This window comes from Mirounga leonina, unplaced genomic scaffold (genome assembly GCF_011800145.1).
Source record: "Mirounga leonina isolate KUSES-001 unplaced genomic scaffold, KU_Mleo_1.0 Mir_197, whole genome shotgun sequence".
Lineage (NCBI taxonomy): Eukaryota > Metazoa > Chordata > Mammalia > Carnivora > Phocidae > Mirounga > Mirounga leonina.
This window is the reverse complement of record NW_023270494.1, coordinates 2219203-2238124: the sequence shown is the minus strand read 5'-3', so window position 1 is coordinate 2238124 and position 18922 is coordinate 2219203. Positions and strand designations below refer to the sequence as shown.

General features: G+C 53.1%; 1 protein-coding gene across 5 annotated transcripts in view; it reads left to right on the top strand.

The window, feature by feature from the left end:
- The window catches only part of RNF213 (ring finger protein 213), a 103129-nt gene extending 85658 nt beyond the window's left edge, over positions 1-17471 (top strand). For 4 of the 5 annotated variants that reach the window (XM_035025834.1, XM_035025832.1, XM_035025833.1 and 1 more), the window contains 17 exons: positions 102-344; positions 604-685; positions 1774-1808; positions 3062-3156; positions 4277-4439; positions 5377-5557; positions 6559-6650; positions 7439-7690; positions 8741-8873; positions 9218-9301; positions 9622-9802; positions 10054-10255; positions 11317-11394; positions 11947-12141; positions 12512-12601; positions 12686-12864; positions 15644-17471. In XM_035025834.1, the coding sequence (XP_034881725.1) occupies positions 102-344; positions 604-685; positions 1774-1808; positions 3062-3156; positions 4277-4439; positions 5377-5557; positions 6559-6650; positions 7439-7690; positions 8741-8873; positions 9218-9301; positions 9622-9802; positions 10054-10255; positions 11317-11394; positions 11947-12141; positions 12512-12601; positions 12686-12864; positions 15644-15797 (2439 nt within the window). In that variant the 3' untranslated portion in view covers positions 15798-17471. Of the gene's footprint in view, positions 1-101; positions 345-603; positions 686-1773; positions 1809-3061; positions 3157-4276; positions 4440-5376; positions 5558-6558; positions 6651-7438; positions 7691-8740; positions 8874-9217; positions 9302-9621; positions 9803-10053; positions 10256-11316; positions 11395-11946; positions 12142-12511; positions 12602-12685; positions 12865-15643 lie in introns of those variants that run through there. The other variant, XR_004683020.1, reaches the window with a different exon arrangement.
- Positions 17472-18922: the final 1451 nt, after the last annotated feature.

Genomic DNA, 18922 nt, shown 5'->3' with positions numbered 1-18922 from the left:
TTCGTGTCAACGTATATGCCTGGCATAAGAGCAAACGTTTGGCTTCACATCATATTCTTCTTTGATATATTTTTCAATATTAAAACATTTTTTCCCATCAGCAATGTGAGGCTCTGAACAAGTTAATCGAGGAAAGCAAGGTCCTGTCTTCTCCAGACATGAGACATTTTGCAACATCCCTTGTGACCAACACGCTGCCCCTGCTGAGGATGGGTGCCGGGGACAGCAGCCTCGAGGGCACAGTGGCAGAACTGGCTATTCACGCTGCGATTGTCCTCCTGTGTGGACACAGCGAAGTCTTGGAACCCCTGCAGAATCTGGCCTTCTCCCCGGCCGACATGGTGGTAAGACCAGGGCGTGGTTTCTCTGGTGGCCTGTCCCTGGGCACCTGTTGAAACTGCCTGTCTCATAGCTCCTCTGCCTCTGTCCCACCTGACACCCGAGTCCACAGTGACAGCGAGAGCCCTCGTTCTGTTTTCCCGGTGGAGAACTTGCAGGTGGAGAAGAGGGAGAGTCCAGAGTCCACCTTGTCGCCCCAGGGCAGTGGCAGCCAGCCCAGTCTCTCACCTTGCTGAAGCCTTCTCTGCTTTCTTGGCTTTTCAGAGTGCTTATCTTCCAACGATGCCCGAAGACTTGCTGGTTCAAGCTCGGAACTGGAAGGGTCTGGAAGGAGTCCGCTGGTACAGTAAGTGTCAGATTCTGAGACGGGGTCACCGTCCTCTGTGCTTTGAACTGGGGTCCCCGTGGTTTGTGCCTGAAGGTCCCAGACGCCTGCCTTGTGCCACCGTAGGGGCTTTTGCAGAACAGGGCGCCCTGCTGATCGCAGAGGACGTGTGTCAGGCCCTTCCTGAGTCCCGTCCCAGGGGAGGATCCGCATGGCATACACTTCTTTTGCCTGATGTGAGCCTCACCAGTGGCTCAGGCAGGGGCCAGCTCAACCAAGTTTTTGACCCAAAGATAATTCTTTTTGAAATACAGAACTAGGAGCCCAAGTAATGTAACCCATACTTTACGTAAACTTTGCTGTTGCCTGAGAAAATAATCTTTTTCTTTTTTTTAATTTTTATTTATTTTTTTAAACAAAGCCAGGTTCCCTCTTTTTTTTTTTTTTAAGTTTATTTATTTTTTTTAGTAATCTCTACACATAACGTGGGGCTGGAACCCCCAATTCCAAGATCAAGAGTCGCATGCTCCTCCAACTGAGCCAGTCAGGTGCCCCTGAGCAAATAATCCTTTTAAACTAATTGTAAAAGTTGTTCTAAAACACGCTCTTGGGGCGCCTGGGTGGCTCAGTTGATGAAGCGTCTGACTCTTGGTTTTGGCTCAGGTCATGATCTCAGGATCCTGGGATCCAGTCCCGCGTTGGGCTCCCCACTCAGCACAGAGTCTGCTTGAGATTCTCCCTCAGCCTCTGCCCCTCCCTCCCCCCACTTGCACGCTCTCTCTCTCTCTCTTTTTCTCTTTCTTGATATAATAAATAATGAAATCTTTTTAAAAACCCATGCTCTTTAAAAACAAAAAATCAAAGAGAAAGAGAGAGTATAAAATAGGCCGACACTGCCTCCCAGAGCAGCCCCTGCAGGAGACTGTAACGGGGTTTCTCCCTGCTCTGTTGGATGAAGCTCACGCATAGTTTTCACTAACGTGCTCAGGACCAGTACTCTGTGTTTTGTTTGGTTAGGCCGGAGAGGAGAGCGTTGGCTTTCTTTCTTAACCTCGGGTCATTAGGTAAAACCTCACCAGCCAACATGTCTCCTGTTGTTCTTTTAACAGTATGTCCCAAAGGTCACCCGTGCTCTGTGGGAGAGGTGAGTCTTGGTATTTCGGGTGGTGTTTGCAGGGCTCAAAAGTTTGTCCCTCTAGATCTGAGCAGGGGGGCACGGGGGAAGAGGTTAGTGAGGGTCATGACCTTCTGGAGAACATAGACTCTTTTCAGGGCTGTTTACGGTGCTCCAACCAAACATCTAAACAGTGCAGAGGGCCTGCAGACCTTCCTCTGTATTGTGGGGCTGTCCTGAGCACCGTGGGCTGTGGTAGGGCGCTGAGCAGCATTCCTGGTCTCAACTCCCAGAGGCCAGCAGCTCCACAGGTCGCCAGGGTGACAACCAAAAATGTGTCCAGACATTGCAAAAGTCCCTCTCGGAAACAAAACTACTGCTAGCCATCCTTCCCAGCCACTGCCGCGTGGGGTCAGTGACACATGCAAGAGGTTGACTGGCCCATAGGCTGGATCAGAGGAGATGTGCTCTAGACACCACAGGACAGGAAAAAGAGACTCTGGATGGTAAACCCCGGCGGAGAGAGCTGTGTGCGCCTCACCTCCGCCTCCTGCAGCATCTGGCGGGGCCCTCCGACGTGTCTCCTCTGTTTGCCCAGTGGCAGGCTGTTGGATTGTACGAAGTAAATGAGAGACCTAGAGGAGGAAAGGCAATATATATACACTGCATGTGTATGAGCTTCGCCCACTTCCTCGTCCACGAAGTGGGGAGAGCGAAGCACATTCTTCCCGAGACTTCTCTCCACTCTGATGGTCTGAGATCTGGGGCTTGAGGCTGGTTTGGCCTGTTACAGGCTGTGATTCTCGGTATACAGCAGCCCACAACCAGATTTGGAAAAATGAGGCTTTGGAAGGAGCAAATCCTATGGTTACCTTTTTTTTTTTTTTTTAATAAAAAAGTCCAAACTGAGTTCAGGAATTAAATTTGGAGGCTGCGGTAGTTTCCGGGCGCTAAATACTGAAGCTGTGGTGTGGTGGTCAGGGGGGCGGGGAAGAGCAGAGAACGTGAGAAAGGAAGGCTGATTTCGTATTTGTCTACAAAGTGTCTATTTGGGAGTAAAACTCCAGTTGTCTCTCCTGCTTAAAAAGTCCACATTCACTCCCGTGCACCGTATTTGCACAGAGCATCTGCCCTGTGTCCTGGGGCTCCTGCAGTCGCTGGCACATGCTCGAAGTAGAACAAGCAATCCACGTGCCACGTGTGGATTGGCCTTCCAGGGTGGTGTGTGTGCATGAAGCGCCACTCCTCCAAAACGAGCTCAGGCACGTTTGTCTTTGTCCTAGTGCGGCAGCCCAATGGAACAGAGCCATTGTGTTGACTGCGGTGCCCTAATTGGAGGGATTAATCACAGACCGGAGACTGGATTTCAGGTTATCAAGTACGTAAGAACGTATTTCTTTTCTAAGTGATCAAACCATGGGTTTTTTGGGCTGTCTTTATTCCGGTGGATACGTTGTTGCTAAGTGCAGTATTAATTACTGTTACGCACTTGGGCCTGTGTCACGTTGGGTCTCAGTGCCGAGGTCCCTGTGGCCATGTCACAGGGAGGTGTCTGATCTGTCGTTGGCTGACTGGGCTCTTAAATGCAGAGCAGACCACACGTTAATACGTCTTACCCAGATGTCTTCCATGTGGGCCTGGGGCGTGCCCCTGTAGAAATATGCTTGACACACACAATTGACTTAACTCAGAGGGACATTGAAGTCCGCAGAGCCACAAACTAGGCTTTTGTCTGTCTGAGCTCACGCTGTCTCACTTGTAAACTCTTAACTTCCTCCACTGTTTGCAGGAAGTGAAGGAGACGCGGTCCTTCTTACCGGACACTCCAGAATCCACATGCATAGCTTGTGTCCCTATCCCAGCCTTCCCTCGAGATGAGTGTGGTTCCCCGTGCTCCCCCAGATGGCAGGCAGGTGGGGCCTCCCTGTGGCCATCACACATTTAGGCTCTTCTGGTGCTGTTATAGTTTAAAATACCCTAGTCTGTTATCTCCACAAACCATCAGAATGTTCTAGAACCTCCAGTATTTTTGCAACAGAATGTATCTATCATACTGCACCTCCCATCTGGATGTGATATGAAATTCTTCGCCAGACCTTCAATCCCAGTTTTCAGTTTGGGAAAATGAGATCGATGTGCACACATCCCGATGTCGATGTCACCCGTCCCAAACTCAGGCCTTCCTCCCCTCCCCGTGATGATTTCAGTGGGAGACGCAGGTGCAGACCTTGTCCTGACACGCGGCCCGGGGATCGCACAAATAGGCAGTCGGTGCAGCCGCTTCACACAGAATGGAGTGGGCTGTGTTCAGCCAGGAAGGGGAGGCTGGGCAGAAGACCCTGAGGCGAGAGGTCTGGGCTTACGAGAAGAAGTCCTGGAACACCGTTTTCTTCAGAATGGCAAACCTCGTCTCAAGCCCCAGGAACCTGAGCTGTGCCCCAAGGGCTGAGGAGGGATGGCTGTCTCCAGGCTCCACCGTCTTCTCTCGTTCTCTCCAGTAACTACAGAGACAGAACGCAGACTGGCCATGTGCTGGGAGCCCCACTGTCCAGAGGCAAAGCGGTGGTGGTCTCTGACCGAAAGCTGTCCCCAGTGGTCTTCCTGCTCATCCGGTTGCTCACTCACCTGGCCCTGCTCCTGGGAGCCGCCCAGAGTCCTCAGGTAGAGCACGGCCTATTCCTGCCAGGCCATGTGTTTGCTCGTTTGTTTCTAACAACCCACTGTAGGTTTTCACAGTGAGTCCTTTTGTCTGCAGAGTGCTGACCACCTCCCGTGGATTAGGAGACCTCCCCTGTCACTGTTGCCTAATCCACAGAGCAATAGAACATGCACACATCCTCATTTCCCGCTGTGGCATATGGTGGTGTCGGGGAACTACCCGTCAGGTTACATAAAATCCGTTTTCTTTTTAAGATTTTTATTTATTTAGAGAAGGAACAGAGGAGAAGGGCAGAGGGAGAGGGAGAATGGCAAGCAGACACCACACTGAGCACAGAGCCTGACATGGATGGGGCTTGATCCCACGACCCTGAGATCGTGACCTGAGCCAAAACCAAGAGGCAGACGCTCAACCGACTGAGCCACGCAGACACTCCTAAAATCCATCTTAAATGAGCACTCCATGTCTCAGTGCACACCTAGGAGCGGAGAGGCTAGCTCCGGGAAAGAAAGCACACTGTGTCTCCTCTAAGTGGATTAACCGTGATAGCAAATGTGGAGGCTTTGACGTTCTTTTATTTTTAGGTTTGTACACAGTGTAGCTTTAATGGGTTAGAGATGAGGCTGTTCCCACGTAAGCTTACAAACATGCATCTTGATGAAGGAAGACATTACATGAGAGGCGGTTGTACACTCTGTGGTTTTGATGAGTTAAGAACAGGGCCGTGAGACTGTTTCGTGCTGACGATGTCAAAGGCGGTCGTTCCCAGACCTCGGTCGCTCCTGGTGCTCTCGCCTCCTCTGCTTGAGCGGTGCTCCCGCCGCCCCACCAGCATCCTCTGAGAAGCAGCCTCTGACTCGGTGCTGGCTTTCCTTCCTGGGGCCTGTGCGGGCGCGCTGGCTCCCGGCAGACGAGATCTTGTGTCTCTGGCCCTCGCAGGCTCTCAGGCACATCATCAAGCCTCTGGTGCAGGATCCCAGAGGCTTTCTGCAGGAGCACATCCACAGTGACCTGCAGCAGCTGATGAAGACGCTGGGAAAGAGCGCCGACGAGACCACCACCGTGGTGCACCTCATGCTGTGCAGCCTCCTCCGAGGGCAGCACCACCCTTCCTGCTGGAGTGAGCACATGGGGCCGGGCGGTGGGCAGGGGGGTGGGCGGGTGGCACACGGCATGGCCGCTGCTCACGACGCCCGAGTCAGGTACAGGGAAGCAGGGAGAAGCATGCGGAAGAGAACACAGAAGGTCAGCTCGTCTTTGCGTTGCCCCTACCGGGTTGAGACCTGTGGTCCTGTGTGGTCATGTGCACAGGGGTGTTGTGTGTGCATGCACGGTGCGGGGGGGCGCTGTGCAGTTTCGAAAGCCAGCCTGCTGCGCGACGGACGTGTGTCGTCCAGGACAGGCGATGTGTGAGTCATCACCGTCGAGAGACCGGTGTCTGATAATCTGTTGGGACTTGTCCTCCTTGGACCCCTGGCCTGTCTGGGGGTCCTTCTGCTTTTCCTAAGGACGTGGCTATCCGGGGCTGCCTGACTGTTGACGTGTCCACAGTTTGCTGCGTGGAAAAGTAGGCAGCAAACCATTGTGGTCACTGAGCTAATGTTCCCATTTTAAAAACTGAAATCCATAGAAAGGAAAGGTCCATAAGGTAACTTCGTAAAACAGTTCTCTTTGGCACTGAGAGTGACTTTATTTTCTTCTTGTTTATTTGTATCTTCACAAAGATCATGGGGTCGGTGGGAACAGCAAGGACCATTTTTATTTTTTATTTATTTATTTTTTTAAAAGATTTTATTTATTTATTTGAGAGAGAGAATGGGAGAGAGAGAGCGCACACAAGAGGGGGGAGCGGGAGAGGGAGAAGCAGACTCCCTGCCGAGCAGGGAGCCCGATGCGGGACTTGATCCCGGGACTCCAGGATCATGACCTGAGCCGAAGGCAGTCGCTTAACCAACTGAGCCACCCAGGCGCCCCAGGACCATTTTTAAATACTCAGGTTAATTTAGGAAGAAGCGCCCTGCCCACCCCTGAAAGGGAGCGTGATTTGGTCATCCTTAGGTCCTGTTTATGGAGCTGCTGTGCTTTCTGTTCCTTGGGTAACCCATGCATGCTTCCTTATAGGGTCTTTTGGTTTCGATGCAAGACTGTCGACCAGAGAGCAGAGAAATAGCTGGGAGAAGGCCATGCAGACCCTCATTCTCCCTGAGCTGGAGGTATGTGGCCAGCGGCCTGGCTGGGAGCCTGTGGGCAGGTATCCTGGGTGTCCCCCAGGCACTCGGGGCAGCGAGCACCCGGGTGCTGTTGGAGGCTCTGGCCGAGCCTCAGCCCAGGGGTTGACCGCCCGACCACTCCACCGTCCTGCTGTCCCTGCACCCTCTGCCCCTGTGGCCGGGCGGGCAGGTTGAGGAGTTACCGTGAGTCCAGAAAGTGCAGGTGACTCTCGGTCCCCCACCTGTTACAGCAGGATGTGAGAGCAACAGGTAGACAAACTGTCATGTAGATACCCACCAGAAATGCGTGATTCTTCCCTCCTCTGTCAGATAAGAACAGTATTTTTTTTTTTTAAAGATTTTATTTATTTATTTGAGAGAGAGAGCACATGAGAGGGGGGAGGGTCAGAGGGAGAAGCAGGCTCCCCGCCGAGCAGGGAGCCCGACGCAGGACTCGATCCCGGGACTCCAGGATCATGACCTGAGCCGAAGGCAGTCGCTCAACCAACTGAGCCACCCAGGCGCCCAGATAAGAACAGTATTGAGAGTAAATAAGCCCAATGGGAAATAAAAGACTGGGCATGGAACACAGGTCTGGGAGTCTCCTGTCTGCAGAGACGAAGCCTGCAAATGAACTGTAAGCAGTCTCGAAAGACAAGGAGTGTGAGTGCCTGGTTGCCTGCAGGACCCAGTAGGACAGACTGTCTAAATGGCCCGCTGCTGAAGCCACTGGGTGTCCCCACCTGCACGAGTGGTCTCACCTCCAGGCCCTGTACCGTTCTCTCGCCCAGCATCTGGAGAAAGCCCTGCTGACAGTGACAACCCTCATCGGCCAAGATGAGCGGATCAGCTCCAACCCTGTGGCCAGAATCGTGTACGGTGACCCGACGGCCTTCCTGCGTCAGCTGCCCCAGAAGAGTGTGGTCCACTGCTCTAAGATGTGGACCTGCAGGAGGAGGGTCACCGTGGAGTACCTCCAGCACGTGGTAGAGCAGAAGAATGGGCAGGAAACCGTGCCCATCCTCTGGAAGTTCCTGCAGAAGGTAAGGCTGCCCCGCAGTGACCACTTGAGGGTCCGCCTTTATTTAGTCAGGGGGGCATCTAACCGACCGTGTCAGTGCTTCGCTTTTCTGATGGAACGCTGGTAGCAGAAGACTCGGGGCCAGAGAGGGGGATCCTCGTACACATCAGACTGTGAGGCCGTTTGAAGCGTAAAGTCATAGAGGAAAACCATAGGCCGGTCAGGGTTAGCGGGAGTCTGTGAAGCATGTGAGGGCCAGGACGGTATCGCCCCAGTCACTCAGCAGGAAGGAGCAGGATTCAGATCTTCCGGGTGGTGCCTGTTCACCTTCATCCCCGACCCCCAGTGCCAGGAGTACCTGGCCATCAGTGACTGTTGAATAAAAAAGTTTTCGTCAGACAGTCCAGAATCTCCCGTGTTCCCGACCCGGCCTTGGGGGAAGGGAGCAGTGTGGTGAGTCGGTCCCATCAGTTAGACCATAAACACACCCCGTGTCAGCCTTGTTCCACGTGAAGGCTTGTCTTCCACAGTTGTCTGTCGAGCCCTTCCCCCTGGACCAGCGTTTGCAGTCCAGCAAGAAGTGTGGGGACTCAGAAATGTCTGACGGTCGGTGAAAGGGCAGGAGTCCCATGGGAAGGGGTTCCTAGGTCTCCCGCAGAGGCGCCCCATCCCATTTGACTGGAGATGCTTGGGTCCTGTCCTCAGATGACACACAGGGGGGATGCCTGGCCTGGTTGCCTATATTCCTGGCCTTTCCGCTCTTGGCAGATTCTCTGCACACCCAGCCCCTCACAGGGGCCCATGAGGCCAATTTCTTTCATGTGTTTTTGGCAAACACACATGATGTGTCAGCTCCAGGAGGCCTGGGACTGTCCCTGGTGTGCAGGACATTAGGCACACAGGCGGCAGGCTCTGGTGAACGACGGAACGCTGAGTAGCCTGATGCGGCATCACCTAACATGGCACACTGACCGGATCAAATGCAAACACGGGCCCTGAGCCAGCCCCAGGGTCTGTTTCCCCAAGAACGTGTTCTAGGTGAACTAACACGTGGCCGGGCTTCCCTCTCCAGGAGGCAGAGCTGAGACTCGTGAGATTCTTGCCTGAGATTTTGGCTCTGCAGAGGGATCTCGTGAAGCGGTTCCAGAACGTTTCAGAAGCTGAATACCAATCCATCCGCTCTTTCATGAGCAGCCACCACGAAGGTACGGGTCTGCTCTGGTAAGAGGTCGGCACCACCCGTGTTTGGTGGCTCGAAGGGATCACTGCAGCAGGGCTGGGGGAAGTGCAGGCGGGGCTCTGGGTGTTCTGCGCCCCCAGCTTTTAGTGCCCAGCAGTGGTGCCGTGAATCCCAAAAGCCTCGCAGAGGCTTGCTATGTCTAAACACGCTGCCGGGTCTCCAGCCCCTGGAGCTCGGCGTCGGTGCTTAAACACGTGGCTGAGCCCAGAGGCGTGAAGTTGGGCTCTTTCCAAAGACCGTGAGATGTCGTTGGTTGGACCTGACGGGGTAGGTGTTTCCATGGTTCTAAAACGGTGTTTTGTTTGACAGACGGGTTGAAGCAGTTACTCCACAGAAGAGTTGGTATTTTTCTGTCGACATGGAATAAGCTGAGGAGGTCACTTCAGACCAATGGTAGGAGCCACACTCCCTGCTGCCAGCCCGACTCAGCCCTGCAGTCACAGAGCACCGTGCCACATGCGTTTCACCTGTGACTCTCTGAGTAGAGGTGTCTGGGACACGTGAAATGGCCTAGTGGGAAAACTAAGTCCCCAGTCATGTTGGGTGTGTTGATACGGACTCAGGAAGGAGTTGAGGACGTTTGAAGTCAGTCAGCGCAGGGGAGAGGCGGGAGGCGCAACCGTCAGAGCGTCCCTGGCTCTGGCCTTGACGCACTGGGAGCAGACAGCAGAGACCAGGGGAGGCCTCTGCTTACAACACCCTGTCCTCTCAAGGTGAAGTCAAGCTGCCGGAAGACTACTGCGCCGCCGACCTGGACATGGACACTGATTTCGAGGTCATGCTGCCTCGTCGCCGTGGCCAGGGCCTCTGTTCCACCGCCTTGGTCAGCTACTTGATCAGCCTGCACAATGAAATAGTCTGCACCGTGGAGAAGTTCTCCAGCGGAGGCAGCAGGTGAGTGCATGCCTGCAGGGGAAGCTGATTCTGAGCGGGCTCACCCGCGGCTGCTGGGCCGGCCAGGGCAGACGTGAGCCCAGAGGCGGCAGCTTCCGTCCCTCGGCCCGGCTCTCGGGGTCCACAGGCCCGGCAGTATGTTCATCTGCTTGGACTGGGAACGTCAGCTGGGAGCTGGCTCCATGTCGCCCAGAGCCCCGGGCCACGTGTGCCTGCTGGGACACTGAGTCCTGCGACTCTGTGTCCCTCAGCTTTTCCGTCGATGCCTCCGAGATCACAGACCTGCACGTCATCAGTTACGAGGCCGAGCGGGACCTGATGCCGCTGATTCTGTCCAACTGCCAATATCAGGTGGAGCAAGACCGGGAGACCCTGCAGGAGTTCGACCTGGAGAAGATCCAGCGCCAGGTCACCAGCCGCTTCCTGCACGGCAAACCCAGGCTCACCCTCAAGGTTTGGCTGACCCTGTGGTATTTATTGGGTCGGCACATGTGTTTGGTGAAAGTTGGCCCGAGTGTGGCTTTTATCCAGCAGTTTCAGAGTGAGTGGGAGCGAGGATGACCATCCAGCCACGTGTCCCCCTAGAGGCCAGGACTCCACTCCTGGCCATACCTCAAGGCCATCGGCTCTCTTGAGCTGCCGCCGATCCTCCATCCCTCCGGGGTCTCTGCGGGTCCCAACGGACCGGTTGTTGGATTTCTCCGCCATAGTAATGGCATTGCCTCCCGCCCCTGATGGCCCTGGCAGCTGCCTCATGTAGCTGCCCCAGCCCCCTGCTTCCGCCCCCAGCCTCCATCTCAGGTGTGACCTGCCGCAGTAGCCCCCACCACTCCCTGCCTCCCGCGTCCTCAGGCCACATTCTGAAGCCAGATCTGGCTCTCGTCGCTCCCTGGTGACGGCCCGACCCCGACGGGCATCCCGGTGCACGTGGGGTAAAGCCCATGCTGCTCGTCCCGGCCTGTCTCCGGCCACTTCTCACGGCCTGCGTGGACTCCTGTGACCTCGAGCACTGGACCACCCTCCCTCCCCAAACACCCTGTGCACTTTCACGTCTCTGTTCGTTCACCTAGGCTGTTCTGTTCCTCCCAGGTCCGGTCAGAGACCTTGTGCATGGGGTGTGTGTGCTCCCTCACCGCCCGCAATTAGGCTCCGAACTGATGGCGCCCCGGGCCGCTCTCACCGGCTCTGCCATCCCTGTTGTCTAGCAGAGGGACTGTGTTGTGCGAGGCTGTGTGCAGTCGTGGTTGGGGGAGTACACGAACAGGAGGGCCCCACGTCCCTGTGTCCCCAGTGGCTCGCCAGCCTACGGCATCCTACGTGAGGCATCTGCGTGGCCGTCGAGGCGAGGCCGGATCCCTTGTTGTGTCCCTGGTTCCACAGAGACATCACAGGGCCGCAAGGTGGCATGCTGTGCCCGGCAGCGCGTGGACGGCACGGAACTGCAGCGGAGTTACCGCTCGGGAAACCTCCATGGTGGATTCCGTGTCCAGAGACTGTTTTCTTTCTCAATTTAGGGAATACCCACTCTGGTGTACAGACGGGACTGGAACTATGAACATCTCTTTACAGACATCAGGAACAAACTGCCACAGGTGATCACGACACACCTTACTGGGTGCATGGCGCTTTTACCTGGTCACGGTGCTCTCCTCCCGTGCGGACTGCGCAGCCTCGCTCTGGGCGTTGGCTGGGGGCACCGCAGGGGGGCCTCCCGAGTTCCCTGGGCCCACTGCTCTTTCCGGAGGGCAAGCAGGACGCAAATCAGCAAAAGTGTTCTTGTTGAAATCCTGCATTCGTTTCTTAGTAATGATGTCATGACCGGGTATGCTGATGCAGAAGGTCCAGAGAACTTGTGTCCATGCTTTGGGTTGATGGTGTGTGTGTGGGGGGGTGTCTGGTGTGTGCATGCGTCCGTATGAATCTCCTCACAGAGCCGCTTTGAGGACTCCGTAACCTCACGTCTGTTTGTGTAAGGAGTCCGGATACCGCTGCCCCTCAGGAATCACCAAGTGTTAACTGTCCTTATCGTTAGAAGGGTCGTCCCACCTTGTGGCCCTGGCAGCGAACAGGGCCAGCGTTCTTGCCAGGCAGCGATGCCTAGGAAGCCCCAGCCACGGACCCCTGTCCCATCTCTGATTTCCTAGAAACCCCTCCCCAACACAGCCATCAGCGCCATTTGCGGGCAGCTGCTGTCCTTCAGCGATGCGTGCGAAGCTCTGTCCGTCATCGAAGTCACTCTGGGGTTTCTGAGCACGGCCGGCGGCAATCCGAACATGTCCTTGAACGTGTACGTCCAAGACGTGCTGCACATGGGCGACCAGACAGCCCTGGTTCTAACGGTGGGTCTTGGTTGGGGCTCTCTTGCAGGTTAATGCACACTGCCCTCCCCACTTCCTCCGGGATTAGCGCCAGTCGGGGTCCACAGGACGCACTCTGGTGCTAGAGGCGGGGATGCACCCGCAGTGTGAGACTCTGAACCGGGCACGTCGCAGATGCCCCCCCGCGGCTCGCCAGCCACCTGCCTCGCGCGATGGGAATGGGCTCTGAGATGGGGCCGGCAGAGGGGGCACGACACTCCGGAGGCCAGGCCACGGCTGGTGCATGCGTGCAGGAGGCGTCCGTGTCCATGGAGAGGGGCATCGGTAGCCCGGGAGCAGAAGGGCCCCCACGCCGGCCGGTTCCCCTCAGCCCTGCCCCTGTTTCTTTCAGGTCTTCAGCAGATGCCAGCTGAAGCACACAGTTGCCCTCTGGCAACTCCTGTCAGCCCACAGGTCGGAACAGCAGCTCCGGCTGCGGAAGGTGAGTGCAGCCCCGCCCCCGCTGGCCTGGGGGCCGCCCCGCCTCCTCCCGGCCTCCTGCTGCCTCTGTTCTGGTTTGTTCTAGGAGCCCTTCAGGGATATCAGTGCCCAGTACAAAGTAGATCTCAGCTCAGAAAATGCTAAGTGCCTCAGCGCTTTCCTGAATCAGACGGACCTTGACTCCTTCCTCCTGGAGCTTCATGAAATGATGATCTTGAAACTGAAGAGCCCCCAGGCCAAGGACATCTTCAAACCTGAGTGGACGTACGTAGGGGTTCGTTTGCAGGTGGGCCCGGCGCACGCGGGGAGTCCTGCAGTCTCTCCCGAGATCTTCTAGATCTTCTAGGACGTGGAAGATCCCGTGTCCTGCTCTCTCACCCCCTCCAGGCCCCCCTCACACTGGCTTTGGGTTTGGCCTCGGTTGGGTTTTTTAAAATACTTACAGAAGTCATATATTCTCATTATAACAAGTGTACTTACGTCAGAGATGTGCATTTTATTTTTAACTTTTTTTCTGTTTTTGTTGAAGTGTAATTAACATAGTGTTATATTAGTTCTAGGTGTGTAATATGGTGATTCAGCAATTCTGTACGTCACTCAGTGCTCATCAGGACACGTGTGCTCTTCATTCCCATCGCCTGTCTCACTTGTCCCTCCACCTCCCCTCTGGGGACCAGGGCTTGGTTCTCTATAGTTAAGAGTCTGGTTTTTTTTGTTTGTTTGCTTGCTTTTTTTCTTTGTTTATCTGATTTGTTTCTGAAATTCCACATGAGTTACATCACATGGTATTTTTCTTTCTCTGATTGACTTATTTCACTCAGCATAATACCCTCCAGTTCCATCCACATCGTTGCAAATGGCAAGACTTCATTCTTTTTGATGACTAATATTCCATAGTGTATATATATACACCATAACTTCTTTTTAAAATTTAAATTCAATTAACATGTAATGTATTATTGGTTTCAGAGGTAGAGTTCAGTGATTTATCAGTCTTCTATAACACCCAGTGCTCATCACGTCCCTTGTCCTCCTCAATGCCCATCACTCAGTTATCCCATCCCCCCACCTCCCTCCCCTCCAGCAACCCGCAGTTTGTTTCAAGGGTCTCTTATGGTTTGTCTCCCTCTCTGATTTTGTCTCGTTTTATTTTTTCCTCTCTTCCCCTGTGCTCCTGTTTTGTTTCTTAAATTCCACATATGAGTGAAATCATGTAATTGTCTTGCTCTGATTGACTTATTTCACTCAGCATAATACCCTCTAGTTCCAGCCACGTTGTTGCAAATGGCAAGAATTCATTTTTTGATGGATGAGTAATATTCCATTGTATATATAGACCACCTTTTCTTTATCCATTCATCTGTTGATGGACATCTAGGCTCTTTCCATAGTTTGGCTATTGTGGACATTGCTGCTATAAACATTGGGGGTGCAGGTGCCCCTTCGGATCCCTACGTTTGTATCTTTGGGGTAAATACTCAGTAGTTCAAAGAATATCAGTGTAAGCAAGTATAGGCCAGACAGCATAATGGAAGAAAACCAAAATATGAAGTGTGCTGGCAAGGAGAACTGGGATTGGATTATCTATTTAGAAAAACAGGAACCAGGGGCGCCTGGTGGCTTGGTCAGTTAATCGTCTGCCTTTGGCTCAGGTCATGATCCCAGGGTCCTGAGATCAAGTCGTGCATCAGGCTCCCTGCTCGGCGGGGAGTCTGCTTCTCCCTCTGCCTCTGCCTGCCGCTCTGCCTATTGTGCTCTCTGTCAAATAAATAAATAAAAATCTTAAAAAAAAAAAAAAAAAGAAAAAGCCACACCAATGTATAGCATGTGAGAATACCCAACACTGGATATTATCTGTCTTTTACATGTTTACCAATCAAATGGCCAAAAACAGAGATCTCATTTTCACTTGTATTTTCCTATTTCCTAATGAAGCTGCTGCACGTATTTTCCTAATGTATCTGCCAGTTTTGTATCTTCCCCTGAATTATCTATTGATATCTGTTATGTTTCTTTTGGGCTATTTCTCTTTTTTCATAATCTTAAAAGATTTAAGATTAACCTTTTATTTGTTACGTTACAAATGCTCTACCTTGGTCTTTAATTTCAAAAAGCCAGATCTGACAGAATTTTTCTATAAGGACTAGGAAAATATAGCTATAAGGGTCTTCCTTATCCAAAGGTTGTGAAGTATTCTGCCATGTTCCCTTCCTGTGCTTTTATATTTTCATGTACATCTGCTGTGTTAACCAGTTTATTATTTATGTGTGATGTGAGGGATTTACCGTTCCTGTTTTTCTTTTTTCTTTCTTTTTTTAGATTTTATTTATTTATTTATTTATTTGAGAGAGAATGAGCATGAACGGGGTGGGGGGAGCAGCAGAGGGAGGGAGAGAAGCAGGCTCCCCGCCAAGCAGGGAGCCCGATGCGGGGCTCGATTGCAGGACCCTGGGATCATGACCTGAGCCGAAGGCAGACACTTAACTGAGCCACCCAGGCGCCCCTGGTTCCTGTTTTTCTAAATAGATAATCCAAGCCCAGTTCTCCTCACCAGCACACTTCATATTTACAGTTTTCTTCCATTACACTGGCATACACCTGCATACCTTGATATTCTTTGAATGTATTCAACAAGTCTTTACTATCCTGGACTTTTAGTGCAGAGAAAAAAGATCCCTTTCCTAGAAAATTGAGCATCTTTGTTAATATAAAACATGAAATGGAATACAAGCTTTTTTTGAATGGTGAGGCTGTGTGTTCATATAGCAGGTCACATTAGCAGAGTGTTTACAGGAACGTGACCCAGCCATTACCAGGGTCAGCTCCGTTCTGTGCTGTTTGTATGGTGTGGTGTGGTAAGCAGCAGGTGCGTCCTTCAGCCCTTGCACCCCGGGTTCTAGTCCCCGCTCAGGAACTCAGTAGTTGGTTGACTTTACTTTGATGGTCTCCACGAGCACTTGGAGACAGTGACGACCCCTGATGGTGTCCTTGCATTATATGGGAGACCACTTAACCTTCTGTCTCTTGTTCCTTGGTTTTTCAGCCTGAGAGACACTCTGGCAAGTTACATGGAAACCAAAAACAGTGAAATTCTTCCTGAACTGGAATTCCAGTTGCCAGAGAAGATACTGTTGTGCAATTGTGTCCCCGTGTGGAGCCTGGCTGCTGAGCTGAAGCGGGGTCGGCAAGGGAGGTAGAGTCTGCTCTGCCCACCTCAGCCACCGCCCCAGCTGGGGCTTCCTGGGGGGCTGCAGGACCCCCGTGTGCTGTGCCACGGACAGCCGGGAGTGCCACGTGGCTTCAGGAGATGTGCACGTTCCACATCTTTCTCGTCAGATTGTGAGTGCTGTCCAGGGGGAGGGGATAACTGGAGACGCCGTGAAACCAGAACCAACCACCTTTCCATTCCCGGGGGGACCAAACACGTGCTCCTCAGCTTCCCATGACAGTGGTGGACGGTGCCTTCAGCTCGCCAGCTGGAGACTGGCACGCACTCACCCTGGCCCCTCTCTCTCCAGAACGAGGGAGGGGAAACGGGGCTATTGATTTTACTTCTGCTTTCCTTCTCATTTATTCTGCACTCATAGAGGAGAATCCGGCTTGTTTCTTCCTTCCAATCCCTTCAGTCCTGCGTATTGTACACATATTTGTAGGTTTCCATGAAGGCCTGAGAAAGTGCCAGACCCTTTTTTGTCTCCTCCCAAATACAAGTCAGCATGTTCTGTGAATGCCTTGAGGCCAAACCTCCCAGCTCTCACGTGGCCCCCCGGAGTTTCACGGGTAGAGCTTTCCTCGTTGACACAATCAAGAGACTGGCATGATGGCCAGATTTGCTTCTGATTCTTGGGGTTTTAAATTCTAAATGAAAGTTTATCAATTAACCTTGGATCAAAGGCAGGGTTCTGGCATTTTCCTGCGAACTTTTGGACTGTCCAGCATCATGCTAAATAAACGTGTGGTCTTGATGTGACCTCGATGTCCCTGACGTGTGACTATGTTGTTCTTCCTCTGGATCTCGGCCATGCCATAAAAACAGACTCAGAGAGAATACAGAACCAGCTAAGTTTCTGAAAAAGGAAGAGAACAGTCGACCAGCTCTGGTGGTGTACCTCTTCTCTTACTGGGAGGTTGTGCCTCTTTTGCACAATGCCCTCGGATACTTGTGGCCTCTGGACTGGCTCCTGCTCCCTGGGGGCTCAACACCCATTGGCACGGAGATGCCTACTGTTCACAAGTCAGAGGCGGATATCTTCAGTGTACGCTCCGAATGAGTGAACGACTCAGTCAACTTGAAATCAGGCCCTCGGGGTGAGAGCTACAGGAACAGAAAATGCTTCCAGGACCGTTGTCACCCTGTGGCCACAGTGGAGGGAGCTGCAGGCGGAAGAAGCCGCCCCCCACTCTCTTCCGTGTCTGACGAAGGGGGGCACGGTAATCCAGACCCCTCAGCGATTAATCCGATACAACCACCATGTGCACTTAGTAACCTGGGATTGTTCCATCATTGTAGACTATGCAAAAAATCCGCCTGGATTGCCCATTTAATGGAGGGGGACCTTGTTCAACTCCTCGACTTGCACTTGGAATTCCTTTGATACCTCCAAGCTGGGACAGAGCTGGCGTGGCCCCCAGGTGCTGCTCTGGGTCCTCTCTGTGCCACACCTTCGCGGGGGGAGTCAGGTGTCAGTCTTGTGCTGCGAAACTTTTTTTTGGCTGGGAACTTTTTCCCCCCACTTTAATGAAGGTGTTTTGTTTTGTATGGTACGCTTTGAAAGCCTTAACTGTCCTATCTAGCATTATCTGGCCTAGCAAATGTAAATTTTACTATACTTGTGATATTTGTTTTAATAAACTTGAGTTTTGCTGCTAAAGAGTCCTTGTTGAGGGCAGAGCTTGTTTATGGCAAGTAGACATTAACTCAGCTTTGGGGAATGGTTTTGGTTTTTTGTGGAAATGTACTCGTAGACGCATCCGTGAAGGGGAAGGTTCCGGACAGAAAGTGTTCACTCTGGTGTAGAAGATGGGAGGTAAATTTTCGCCAGGATAAAATGACAGCAGAGCTCGGGATCCACAGTTGGCCACCGCTCGCCAGGCGCCAGACTCCAGGGCAGAAGCCTCAGCCTCGGCCTCAGAGGGGTGAAGCCACACTCCCTGCCTGAGTTGTTATCACTGGAAAACAGCAGTGCTCCAGCAGAGGTGTGAGCGCTGTGTCCACAGGCCGGGCCATGGGGTGCGAACAACAGTTCCTCCGCACAAGGAAATACACGCAACGGATAAACTGTCCGCTCCCAGCGGCCCCCTCACGTTTGAGTGGTAAAATACCACACTTAGGGGGAAAATTGCATTTTCTCTTCCAAACGGAAAGGCTCCCCAGGGAGAGAACCTGTAGGCTTCCAGAGAAGGGCTTGCCCCTGCTGTCAGACCTCTTTTCTTCCGCAGTTTCTGCTTCAAGCCCACCGACCCGTCCCCTGCCTTCTCGTGTCCTCACTGACCACCACCTTCCCCTCCTCCTCCTCCTCGTTCCCATCTCTGATCACATCCTGCCACCTGCACATTTCCTTGTTGGAGCTCCTTCTGCTTTCGGCCCAGGCAGAGACAGTCACTAGGCTGGTGGTGACTCACCCGAAAACCTTCATGACTGATGACGATCTCCTCTTTAAGACCTTGTTGTGTGTGTAAATTATGTACCTGTTGTCCCGGGCTGTGGGATTTCATCATTTATTAACTGAGAGACAGCCATGAGATATGTCGGCGATTCCTGGGTTCAGGCAACACTCTCCAAGCCCTTCTTGGTCACTAATTAAGCTTATGCACCAGCATCGTGAATCTCAGTTCCAACCGGAAAAGCAGCACCAGAAAAAGGTAAACGCTGATCTCACCTCATCAGGGTCCCGGGGACAGCAGGACCCTGCTTCCTTCTGAGGAGGTGGGAGGATTTGGGGGAGCCATCTAGGCAAGAGCAGAAAGAAGTGGAGGGAAGGGCCCTAGCTGGGGCACACACAAGCTACCCCAAGACCTTGCACGTCCTACACAGACCTGCCCTCAACCCTGCCCCGTTCCTCCACCCCCAACCTGATGATGAGTGTGCCGCAGGCCCAGCATCCCCGCCCCCTGACTGCCTGTACCCTGAAGCGTGGCAGAGCCAAGGCCCAGAGCCACTTTGGCCCCAGCTCCACAGGCCCACGAATGGCCCCAGCCCCAGTCCAAGGGCCGCCTCATCCTCACCACCGTGTACCGTGACGAGGCCGACACACACCACGTCCATGTCCCCGACGGACCCCAGTGGAATCCTGGCTCTCCCGTTTGCCAGTTCTACAGCCTT